Raw genomic sequence first — 12,195 nt, forward strand, 5'->3', positions numbered from 1 at the left:
CCCCCCCCCCCCCCCCCCCCGTGGGCCGTGGCTCCGTTAGCACCGTCCCCGCTCCTGTTTTCGGCGCTACCGGACCCTTCCCAACGGGGAAAAAGACCCCTGGACTATTTAGCAGTTGTATTACGGTATTCCTCCGCCGCCGCGCTCCGCGCGTCGCCCCCCCCGCGGCCGGGCCTCGCCTCGTGTCGTCACTTCCTGCCGGAAGCGGAAGTCGCGGCGCTGCGGCCGGAGTCGCGGCGGCCCGGGCGGGGGGCGGCGGGGCGATGTCGGCCAGCGCCGTCTACGTGCTGGACCTGAAGGGGAAGGTGAGGCCCGGGGAGCGGCGGGGCCGAAGCGGAGGGGGCTCCCTCGCCCCGGGCTGCTGAGGGCGGCGGGCACGCTCAGGGCCGCGGCATGGCGGGGGTCCCCCGGGCCGCGCTGGGCGATGCGGGCGCCGCGTTCCCCTCCCCGGCAGGTCCTTGGGGCCAGCCCCGGCTTTGCGTGGCGCTGCGGGTCCTCGCTGTGACAGGGGAGCCGTGGCCTGTGTCTCCGCCGTTACAGATGCTGAGGGAGGCGGCAGTTGATAGCAGATGCGCCAGCAGGGCCCCTGCGCATCCCGCCTGGGGTAATTAATCTCTGCCCTCACTGGACGTGGTTTGTCCCAGAGGAGTTGCATGTTTTCCCATCTTAAAAGCATTATTAGGGTGTGTGCAGCAAAGGTGAAGAATAACTCAGGAAAATATAAATACGTGAGTTTGCAGCGAAATAGTCGGATTTGCATTCTGATCCGCGAAGTATTTTGGCATCGTGATTTGCACTTGTAATATGCATAAAGGCTAGAGTAAAGCTTGGCGACTTTTTAAAAGTTACTTAAAAAGAGGCCTTCCAAATACCTTGTGTGTTGGTGTTGCATGGTAACGTCACCTCTTGAAAGAGAAAAAAAACCCAGAAGGATTTTATTCTTCTCTTTATAGGTTCTTATCTGTCGGAATTACCGTGGAGATGTGGACATGTCAGAGGTGGAGCATTTTATGCCAATCCTTATGGAAAAGGAAGAAGAGGGGACACTTTCTCCTATTCTAGCACATGGAGGAGTTCGTTTTATGTGGATTAAACATAACAACCTGTATCGTATCCTTTGTACTGCACATAGCTCCCAGATGCTGACATGCCACGTGCTGCTACATTAATTTTGTTGTTTGTGTCTAAATGCAAAACTTGAGAATGGGCAAAGTGACGTAGGGAGGCTCTGTTAAATAAAACCATTTTATGCTTTACATAGTGCAAGGTGCACCAGCAGCACAGGGTGTAGAAAACTATTTATATTAGTTTTACCCTCATGAATTATTTCTGGAATGTTTGTCTTCATATTTTGTTAGGCCGGAGGTATTGTTAATTAAATAACTCTTAGGGTTTTGGCCAACCCTAGTTGCCCAAGGCTTTTAAAAATTCACTTAGTTACTAACATTTTTTTTTGAGTGGTGTCTCTGAATGTGTGTTCCTGAACATCTTTTCCCAGTTGTTGCAACTTCTAAGAAAAATGCTTGTGTATCACTGGTGTTTTCATTTTTATATAAAGTAGTTCAGGTGAGTATGACATTTCAGAAGTAACCTCCGTCCTCTTTTCAGTTCACCCTAAATCTGCTCTAAATAGAAGTGCATAAAGCTTTCACATTTTTAAAGAACTTTATGGTAATAGCATTTTTACTTTATATTTGATTGTTTTGTAGAACTATCTTCCTAACCACTAATAATGGGATTGATATTTTGTAGCTGAGTAGGCAAAGGATGTGACACAATGCTGTAAGTAGTTGCACAAGACCTGAGAACACAGAGGAGAATTGTGAACTTGATGCATGAGTAGTGGCTTATCATATAGATTCTGCCTTTGGTTCATCTGTACCTGACATGAAAAATATTTTCTCCAGAATAAATATTTTTCATAATGCTTAGAATTACTACTAGGATTCTCTAGCTGTCTTTTAATTGAGGTGGGTTTTCTGAGGCTGATCTGATCAGAATGCTGTTTGCGAGTTACAGGGTTTGGTTTGGGACTTTTCAAAAATTACTATTTTAGATGCAAGAATACATTCTGCATATGCAAGAATCCGTTCTTCCTCTGTTAATGTTCTTCTTCTTCTCCCTCCTTTTGTTTCAGGTTTTTTCTGAATATTTCAAGGAGTTGGAAGAAGAGAGCATTAGGGATAATTTTGTTATTATTTATGAGTTGTTAGATGAGCTTATGGATTTTGGTTATCCACAAACCACTGATAGTAAAATTCTACAAGAGTAAGTATCGTTCTGCACCACTTAATGACAAACTCCTTGGAAAGTTTTGAGCATCCTTCCATAAGCGAACAAATGTTTCGGCTTGGTCTAGTTATCCAAAAAATTAATTTTAATTTTTTTTCATACCAATTCTGTAAAGATACATCACTCAGGAAGGTCACAAACTTGAAACTGGAGCTCCACGTCCGCCTGCCACAGTTACAAATGCTGTTTCATGGAGATCAGAAGGGATAAAATACAGGAAAAATGAGGTGTTCCTGGATGTTATAGAGTCCGTTAACCTTTTGGTGAGTACCATTAACTTTAAATGAGTTAAATAGGAAGCGTTGAAAAGGGCTGCTTGTCTGAAAGCCTGCAAGGGTACAATAACAAGTCAGACTGACTGTGGCTAGTGTACTGTGATGCTCAAAACAACATCACTCCTTAAGACTGAGGACCTGTAAGGACATCCAGAGGACAAATAGTGCTTTACTTGGACATACTGCAGATTTTTGGTATGTCCTTTCCCCCTGCATCTGCACCCATCACCTCCCTGATCTAATTCTATTCTACCGGGTTAATTTATCCGGAGAAAAACATCCAAGAAAGCTTGGGAAACATCTTGGGAAAACATCCAAGAAACGTGGGGATGGGGTGGGAGCATTGTGGCATGTCACAACGTATCACATGGGAGCAGTCTTACCTTTCTTTTTTTGTTGGGGTTTGTTTTTTTTTTTTTAGGTCAGTGCCAACGGAAACGTGTTACGGAGTGAGATCGTTGGATCCATTAAAATGCGAGTCTTTCTCTCGGGAATGCCAGAGCTGCGCCTTGGTTTAAATGACAAAGTTCTCTTTGATAATACAGGCCGTGAGTATTTCAGTGATACCTCGATAATCATGAAAGACGTTATCTGGAGTCTTAAGTTTTGGAACCCTTGAGGTTCAACCGAAAGGATTTGTTCTGAGATTATAGAAATACTCCTTTTATCAGTGTAGAAAACCCCCTCAGCTCCTGTGTGTGTGTGTGTGTGACAGTACCAAGCAAAGATGGAATACCACGGTAATAAGTGGTAACCATCTGGGCTTCCTCATCTTTTTTTTTTTTTCTCTCTCTGGGACTTCTGTAGTCCTAAAAGCCTATAGCAAGCTGAAAAAAGGATTGGCTAAAAGGGAGGAATGTCAGCAGACAACTGCTTTGGTGTGTAACTGCCTGTGATGAGGCATCGGACAGAATTTGCGTAGCCCCTTGAAATGTGTATTTTCTGCTAGGTGGCAAAAGTAAATCAGTAGAACTGGAAGATGTAAAGTTTCACCAGTGTGTTCGTCTCTCTCGCTTTGAAAACGACAGGACAATTTCTTTCATTCCCCCTGATGGAGAGTTTGAACTCATGTCGTATCGTCTAAATACCCATGTAAGTCTGGATGTTTGCATTTTTTTCTGTGATAATTTTTTTAGATTGTAGGCAAAATTGCTAACAGCTTTCCCTTTTTTTTTTTTTTTTTTTTAAGTATGGGCAGCATAGTATTTTTCAAGGCAACCGTTAATAGCAAAGCTTTGTGCTCTTTTTGGAGGAAGTAAGAATGAGTTTAGAAATAACTTGGCAGTAAGTCTCTGTCTTTTCAACTACTATTGAAACTGGTTCTGAAATAACCGTTCCTGTGATGATTTTTTTTTTTTTTTTTTAAGCTAAGTACATGATGAAACGGCAGTGTAGCAATTCATTGTGCTTGAGAACACAGTGTTTATGGGATTTAATTTTATTAGAGTATGCTAGCCACAGTGATAAGGATAGCTTTCCTTTCAGAAAAGGGGAAATTCAATATAGAGAAGGTCTGTAATATGCAGCTGTGACAGGAGACAAGTTAAATTTTAGTATTGATTTTTTTATTTTAAGGGCAGAGGTTTGCATTAGAGTTATTTTTAGGGCTTGTCCCTAGTTCAGTCCCTAGTGTGTTAAATTACTAAATATTTTGGAATGCAAATGTTTGTTATTAGGGGTTAGTCTGAGACATACCTTTTTAAGCCTGTAATTCTTGCAACACTTGATCATTAGTATATCAACGCCTGCTCATTTGTATCATTTTTTTTTATTTTTTTTTCCATAAGAATTCAACTTGTTTGTCACTTTGAGCACCACAGGCTTTCTGTTTTCTGTGGGGTTCACGTGTAACTTTATGGGGAAGCAACATTTTCATGACCTGTCAAAGTAAAACCTACAGCTGTGAAGTGTTTTTCCCCTTTAGGTAAAACCACTGATCTGGATTGAGTCTGTGATTGAAAAACATTCCCACAGCCGCATCGAATACATGATCAAGGTCAGAAGTTCTAAAATAATTCTGGCTAATTTTAGTCTTTGGTTTGTTTTCAAAGCTTGAACCACCAGTCTGTGCATTTTTGTACAAGTATTAAGTATTTCTGTGAGACTTTCATCTTCGTGAAAACTTAATTTGTGAGTTATGATCTCTGTGTTACAGTTCTCAGTATAGAGGTTGGGGTAGAGGGGATTGTGTCTCACAGCTCTCAGAACTCGCTAGGATAATGGAAACATTTAGAGGCCTGTTTTTATGATTTTAATTTTTTTTTTCTTTAGGCAAAAAGTCAATTTAAGCGTAGATCAACTGCCAACAATGTGGAGATTCACATTCCAGTTCCAAACGATGCGGACTCGCCAAAGTTTAAAACCACTGTTGGAAGTGTCAAATGGGTTCCAGAGAACAGTGAAATTGTCTGGTCCATTAAATCTTTTCCAGTAAGTGTTATTTTTAGTCTGATTGCCTAATAGTGTAATAATTACTTAATATTTTATGCACGTTCATACTCTGCCTGAAGAAAATTCTAATAGTTATGAGACAAGTAGTACTGACCCCTTCCTCTTCTCCCTTGGATTGAGGGCTTGGAACTTGCTAATAAATGTTTGTGATACTGTTGTTTATATTTTTGTTTAGTTTTGTTTTTAACTGGGATAGTTTTTCAGAACTGGGTTAGAGAGCAGATTTTTGAGCGATGTCTGTGGATGGTGTAATCCCTTGGCCTTGGTTTAGCAGCAGCTGTTTCAGTTTGTCAGATTGTGCTTCTTGGGTGGTTCCACAAGCATGAGCTCTTGCAAATGTTGATGGGGTGATAGTACAGCAGTTTGTCACCACACAATCAGAATGGTCAGTGGCACCAAAAAACCTGAACTTTTTTTTATGTTCCTCTTCTTTTTGAGTATGAAGCTGGTCTTAATTTGATCTGCATCTTAAAAAAAAAAAAAAAAAGGATTTAAAAATAAAAACCAATGTTCTCTTTTAAGCCCTGGAGAAAAGTTGAAATGAATAGTGGAGTTCAACAATTTGACATTAAGAAAAGCATGTGTATTGTTGCAAGTTTTTTAAATTTTTTTGTTTCAAGAAAAAAAAAAAAAGTGTCCCTTTTGGCTAGGGTGGAAAAGAATACCTGATGAGAGCTCACTTTGGACTTCCAAGTGTTGAAGCTGAAGATAAGGAAGGAAAACCTCCCATTAGTGTAAAGTTTGAGATTCCATATTTCACCACTTCAGGAATCCAGGTTAGTAGTTGAAAACAGCAGTTCTGATAAGTTAACATGCCAGGCTCTTCACATGCAAATTTTTTCTCATCTTCTTGATGATTCCTGTTCAATGTTATCCATAAAACATATTTTTGACCAAGAATTTTTTTTTTTTTCTTTTTTGATAAATACTGTTTGGCGGACGCGGGAGACTTTTATTTCTGCGTACATTTTTCTTTCCAGGTTCGTTACTTGAAGATAATTGAGAAGAGTGGCTATCAGGCTCTCCCCTGGGTTCGTTACATCACCCAGAACGGAGGTAAATGGAAGGCAGGAGATTGGAGATGTCTCCAACTTGCATGTTTTCTTTCTCCAGCATACACCTACAAATCAAAACACACAAAACCAGTTTGCTCATGTTCTTGATTATTAAACTGTATGGTTTAGATATGTGTTAGATTAAGGTGTGCTGCTTTTTCCAGTCACCTTTTTTGGTGTCTGAATGAAAGACCCGGTGAGGTAGTTCAGTGATGCTGTTCAAGGATTTTGTAATTAAGCTGGGATTGATTCAGTGAGATTTTTGAAATAGAAAATTAATAAGAAATTGCTTACAGACATCGTTCTGCCAGCTTTAGATGTATAAGACACTGTCTACTAAAAGATACTAGATCATTTCCAAGTAAAAGCAGTGGGAGTTTTTGTGTTGGGTTTGGTTTTTTTCTCTTTTTTTTGTTTTTGCTAACTAACTTTTTTCCTGGCTTGGAAGCATGAATGCCTGCCAGTTACCTTAATCGCTTCAGAGCCCATTTTTATGGCCATTCTACACAAAAACCTGGGTTTATTTTATATTGCTTCATTGCAGTTTGCTGATCTGCTTTACTACCTTTAGTGAGACAGTTTACTAAAACTGGATTTTTGGGGTTTTTTTGCTTTTTGCAGACTACCAGCTTCGAACACAGTAAAACACCTCGCAAGCACCACAGACGACAAAAACTTCAGGCCTGGAATTCGTTTGCAGAAGCTTCTGTGGTACTGAGAGCTGTGAATGTTGTTGCCAAGGGTCTTGTTTCTGCAATCTTGGGATTGGCAGGAGAAAGATTGGAAAATTAACTGTTTTTCAATAATGTGTTTGAGCATTTGAACCATTAGTATTGATTGCGTGAATATTTATTTCATTCTTAGAACATGCTGATCTTGCTGCTAAATGCTAATTACATTAGGAGTAGCAGTTACCTTGAGGAGCCAGGAATACAGAATGAACCTTGAGAATGTTTTGTCAATGCCTTGTCCGTTACACTCATAAAATTTCTAGTATTTGTATTTTAGGATCTCTAAAGACATTGGCAGCATTATGCTACAAATTAGGGAGATGATTGTGCAATTAAATGACTGCTGAACACTTAGTTGTATTTAGCCCAAGGTATTTATTTTTTTTTTTTTTCTGGGCATATGGGTGCCTTAACTCATTCAAAGCTCTGTTAACTTATAAAAAAATTACAGAATATGAGTTAAAAAGTATCTCGAGTCCAAAAATACTATTTGCTCTTTTTGCATGGTTTCAGACCAATTAATCTGACAGAACAACTTCAAGTGAAGGGTTTGGAAACAAAAAATATGGGTTTGTTAAAGACGAAGTTAACTGAGAACAAGAGATCACAGAAGTAAATGTCTATGGGAACACCTCTGTGGAAGCATGATGATTGCTAGCTCAAGGAAGTCGAAATGCAGATGGAAGAGTTTCCACCCTAGGGCATGGAAACCCTATGCCAATTGACTAGTATTTGCTTTTTTTTTTTTTTTTTTTTTTATTTTATTTTTTTAAATTTCTATTTGTAATACAAGTTCAAAACTGTAATATGTAGGCATAAGACCTTAGATGAATTATTTAAAACAGACCAAAACAACTTTGGAGGTGATGAAATTTGGTAGGAAGATTGTGGGGGGTTTTATCGTTATTTTTCCAGATAACAGACTCCAGCCTCTTCCTGAAAATTATTTATGAAGAGGCTGATAAAAATACAGTTGCCATCTTTGTTCCAGCTTGCCTTTGTGTTAATTTAGGGCAAATAATTCCCTCTTTTGCTATAGTTCACTAGAATTGTTTAACTTTATTTGCCCTAAGGGGGATGCTTGCTTTCTCATTTTTTTTTCATTTGTAAACAACTATTACTATAACTTCCTGGCAGAATGGATAACAGTTCAGAATGTTATACTTAAAGGTATTTTTTTTTTTACATGCCGTCTCTTTTTTTTTTTTTTCTGAGAAGCTAAGGTTGGCATGGGTGTACATAGTTATTTTGATTTTTTTTCAGAAGAATTTTGACGGTTATCAGTATTTTCTTTAAACAGTTTTTAGAACAGTTTGGTTTGAATTTAGTCCTCCTGACAGATGAGAAACCAAACCCATCAATATCTAAATACACGTCTGCAAACGTGATGTAATAACACCGTGCACAAGGTTCTCCACACCTCTCTGAAAGTCCCTGACTCACCCACGAGATTGAGAAGATATTTCATTGTCCCCACTAAATCCTTGTAGGCTGTATATAGAGACATACCTGTGTATGCAGTATGGACTATTAGCAAAAAATCAACTCACTTCCCCTGAGCTGCAGGTGCTGTAACACCATGGGAAGATCTGCCTGGGAAGGGACTGATCCCTGGAGGTATCTAGGCAGTAACCAGCCCTCTGGTTGGGCAACGTGGGGTGTGGACGTGTGTATTCTGGAGCGAGGTTACTGTATTTGTCACCCAACAAGCTTGATGTTGACACAAATTAAATCACCTTGTTCAAGATTTTTGGTCCCACTGCTCATTTTCATTTGAACAGTTAAGCTTACGACTGGACTAAACATTTTTATATTAAAACTGTAACTGGTTGACAAATCACTTTCTGATGGCTCTGTTCTTCAAAGTCTTCAATTATTTGCCTGTAAAATGTGACTCTTAACAGCTTCGTTTGTTTTCCTGTTGAAGGTTGTGGACCAGAACAGTGTTTTCTCATATTTTGTCCGAATTTAGCTCTGTTTTGACAATGGGGCATCAGCTGTGCTTGTCCAGGAAGTAATAAAGGGCAGAAAGTCCTCTTTGAATCCATTGACCACTTGCTCTTTTTTTTTTCAGTTTGATCTACAGCAATTTGTAGCCTCTAGAGTACCTTCAGTTGTTCTGCTGGGAGGCCTGGATAAGTGGAACTGAACTCCATAAAAGCACGGAGATTCATATTCCTGATTTATTTACCAAAGACTGACAAAATCTTTTCTATTGTTCTCTGCAAAATTTGCCCATGCACTGTAAAATCAGTGCTCGTTAGCACCCTTTGTTTCAGAAGGCAAAAGTTAAAAAAGCAGCTCTTCATCTATTCAGTGTCAAAATGGAGACTCCTGGTGTACTTACACAGGCAGGAGGACCAGCTGTGATAATATTCTAGCACTAGCTCTTGTCCAAGGAGTAATTTTTTTTTTTTTTTTTGGTTTTGTTCTTAGAGCAACTGCTAAATCTTATCTTGATGGTTTCTGTTCTCTGCCTAATGTGGAAAAATGTAAATTTGATGGTTTGTCACTAGTATTACAGGTAAGTGCCTAACATGAGATACTTTTAAAAGACAATTTGCATAACTCAAATAACCAGTGAAGTGTCTCATCGGTGTTTCCAGCTTGAGGTGGTTTCATAGCTGGGTTACCTGGAATTTGGAACATTAAAAAGACTAAACCCAAGTGGCTCTGAAAACGCATTTCTAATCCGAATACAAAGCCAGCAATGTTTAAATGTCTCCACAGCCTTGTTTTTGTAATAAGGTGAGAAGCAGGCTGGGTGTTTTTTTTTTTCTGAGCATTTCTTAAATGTGTTTCCCCTGCTCTATCCTGGACACGAACCGCTGGCTCAGACGATTTCATCAGCAGGAAGCGTCCCCCTCTGCCCCCCCCCCGTAACCTCGTCTGCTCATTATTTAATTGCCAGCAGATTAGATAGCTGTTCCTCAAGGTGCGTCAGCGGCGCTCCCCCACCGGAGTAAACAGGTAGTTTTACTTCCTGTAGTGGTGCGTATGTGTATCTTGGCTTTCTTAGAATGAAAGATTACAACAAACTACTACGTCTCTGCTTTTTGATCCTCCCCCCCCGCGGCCAGTTCTGCCAGTAGATGGCATTCTGAGCATGCTGCCTGCTCCCCAGTAACCATGTGAGAGTCGTGAGCTCACACACGATGTGCAAAATGTGTCATTGGATGTGGAAGGTACTCGATTTAGTTCTTGTGGGTTCATTAAAAAAACCCAAAAAACTATGATTTTTTTTTTTTTCGGCTTATCCAATATGATTTTTAGAGTTTAACATCTCTATTTAGTTTGACAGTTCTCTCTTTGACGTTTTTATTTCTGTTACTCTCCTGTGGCTGATAAGGGCAACCCTGGGAGACAGCGGCAGCGGCACAAAGGGGAGGGATAAGCCGCTCTGCGGTGCCCCAGGAGTAGCTACTCCGAGTTGTACCCCCGTGGGGCTGCGCATTGCTGGCTCACAAATGACTCAGCTGGTGGTCTGGAACCTCCTCTTTTGATACAACATAGAGAATGTGGGTTGTTTTTTTTCTCCCCCCCCACTTGATTACCTCTAGAGAAAACTGGTTTTGTCTCGACAGAAGAAGGCAGAACCCACCTCCCAATCAAATAAAATGGGTGCATTAAAAAAGCTTCACTCCACCTCTGTCTTCCAGCTGGAGTGGGTCTTTTGTTGGTTTTTCTCTTTACGTGTATCTACCCTGACTCCTTACTGCCATCCTTTTATTCCTCTCTACTGCTTGGGTTGCTTATATTTGCTTCCTGACTCTAATCTGAGCTGAGTTTGTCTACAAAACATTCCTACACATAGAGAGACTTCATCCGTAGTGGATTTGTCTTGGGTTAAGAGATTGCACCTGTTTATTTCTGAATTTATGCTCTGTGACAAGAAATGGGGTTGGCACCTCTATCTTTATCTTGTGCCAAATGCAGTATGTTGCAATTTGTTCAGTGCCTTTTTTATTCTTTTTTTTTTTTTTTCCCCTCTGTGGTTGACACCCACCGCTGTTTGTAATTTCAGCAGCCCTGGCACTGTGAGGGTTGATGGCCTTGCAGAAAATAGCGTGAGAGAGCAAAGTTAAGGGACAATATGAATAATCTTAATTGCTGTGGTAATTAATTATATGACTGTCATTTATGCTACAGGAGAAGTTGTACTGAAATCACAACCATAAACCCTGTTTTCCACTGGATTTTGTGCAATCCAGAGTGTTCTACAAGTCATGCCCTCCCTACGCACAGATAAAACTTGTTTCTCTTGTAGTTACGGCACAACGTCTTGACTCAGCGTTTATGAAAGTGCAGTTAGTCACATCTCTCACTCCAGTCAGACGCAGGAGGTTCCCTTTTGTAGTTATTTCACTTTGTCATTAGCGCGTTAGTTAAAGACTTTTGAGTCCTCCTGCATTTCCTCCCTTCCCCGGGCTGGTGAGCTGGGCTGGAACTCCGATCTCTGGCTTTGGCCGTGCAGGGTCTGTGTGAGGATCGTGGCCAGCTCGGGGTGGGGGCCCTTCACACCATGGCCACTGCTCTGGGCAGCAGCACCTCCGGCTCCGCTCCTCGCGCGCCAGTTCCTAAACAGAAACACGTAATGTGTTTTTAAAGATAGGACTCGTAGCTACACTCCGTTCTGTGTTTGTTCTCCTGAAAATGAAAGATTCTTGTTTTATTAGGATACGTTCTGGGCTAAGTGCCCAGGAACGTGGTGCAAACGGCCATTTGAAATGGAGATTGTCGATGGCCCTGCGAAATCAATGGCATCGCACAGGAAGATTAAAGCCACTTTCCCCCCTTCAGCTGTTCTGCTTCTCTGTGGTTGCTGGCAGACTGGTTGAACCAGAGGCTTTGGATAATTTTGAGTTTTATGCCCAGCTTAACCTTACGACCTTCCTTTTCTTCCCCCTTCAAGCTGCCAGCATCTCTTCGTGCTCATTCTGGTCTTGTTGACTGCCCTGGCAGTTGCAGCACTGCACTGATGCAACTTCGTTGTGCTGTAGGTGGAATTACACTGGGTTGTTCTCAAAAAATTACGAACTTGAACCTGGAGCCTCCAAGTTCATTTGCAGGCTGATGGTCAAATAAATAAGCAGAAACAGGCCTGAATCAAATGATCAGCAACGTGAAGAACAAGACGCTCCCAAAGTCAGCGTGCTGGGCTACGGCCTGTTCTGGAGAAAGTTTTGTAGGCTTAGTTCAAATCTTGGCTGTGGATTTGTCCCTTGGATCAAAGTTTTGTTGCAGGCCCTTCTCCAATATAAAGCAAAGAAACGTAAAACAACAAATATCTAGTGAAATCCAAACACAATCTGCTCTATGTTATGCTACAAAAATGAATGAACTCTGCCTCCCACCCTCTCCCACTGTGCCTTGTTGTGAATAAGCACTGCT

General features: G+C 41.0%; 1 protein-coding gene across 1 annotated transcript; it reads left to right on the plus strand.

Moving 5' to 3' along the window:
* The first annotated feature begins 203 nt into the window (after positions 1 to 203).
* On the plus strand, positions 204 to 8,644 carry AP1M1 (adaptor related protein complex 1 subunit mu 1). Its single transcript, XM_074928116.1, has 12 exons — positions 204 to 305; positions 954 to 1,110; positions 1,499 to 1,566; positions 2,138 to 2,268; positions 2,408 to 2,555; positions 2,989 to 3,115; positions 3,517 to 3,659; positions 4,492 to 4,563; positions 4,839 to 4,997; positions 5,669 to 5,794; positions 5,999 to 6,074; positions 6,695 to 8,644. The coding sequence occupies exons 1-12, from the start codon at positions 264 to 266 to the stop codon at positions 6,715 to 6,717; spliced, it is 1,272 nt and encodes a 423-aa protein (XP_074784217.1). The 5' UTR covers positions 204 to 263; the 3' UTR covers positions 6,718 to 8,644.
* The last annotated feature ends 3,551 nt before the right edge of the window (positions 8,645 to 12,195 follow it).

This window comes from Athene noctua, chromosome 27 (genome assembly GCF_965140245.1).
Source record: "Athene noctua chromosome 27, bAthNoc1.hap1.1, whole genome shotgun sequence".
Lineage (NCBI taxonomy): Eukaryota > Metazoa > Chordata > Aves > Strigiformes > Strigidae > Athene > Athene noctua.

Coding starts and splice junctions, on each gene's coding strand:
- AP1M1 (XM_074928116.1), top strand. CDS start 264: ATGTCGGCCAGCGCCGTCTACGTGCTGGACCTGAAGGGGAAG. Junction 2,269..2,407: donor GATAGTAAAATTCTACAAGA/GTAAGTATCGTT, acceptor AATTCTGTAAAG/ATACATCACTCAGGAAGGTC. Junction 2,556..2,988: donor TAGAGTCCGTTAACCTTTTG/GTGAGTACCATT, acceptor TTTTTTTTTTAG/GTCAGTGCCAACGGAAACGT.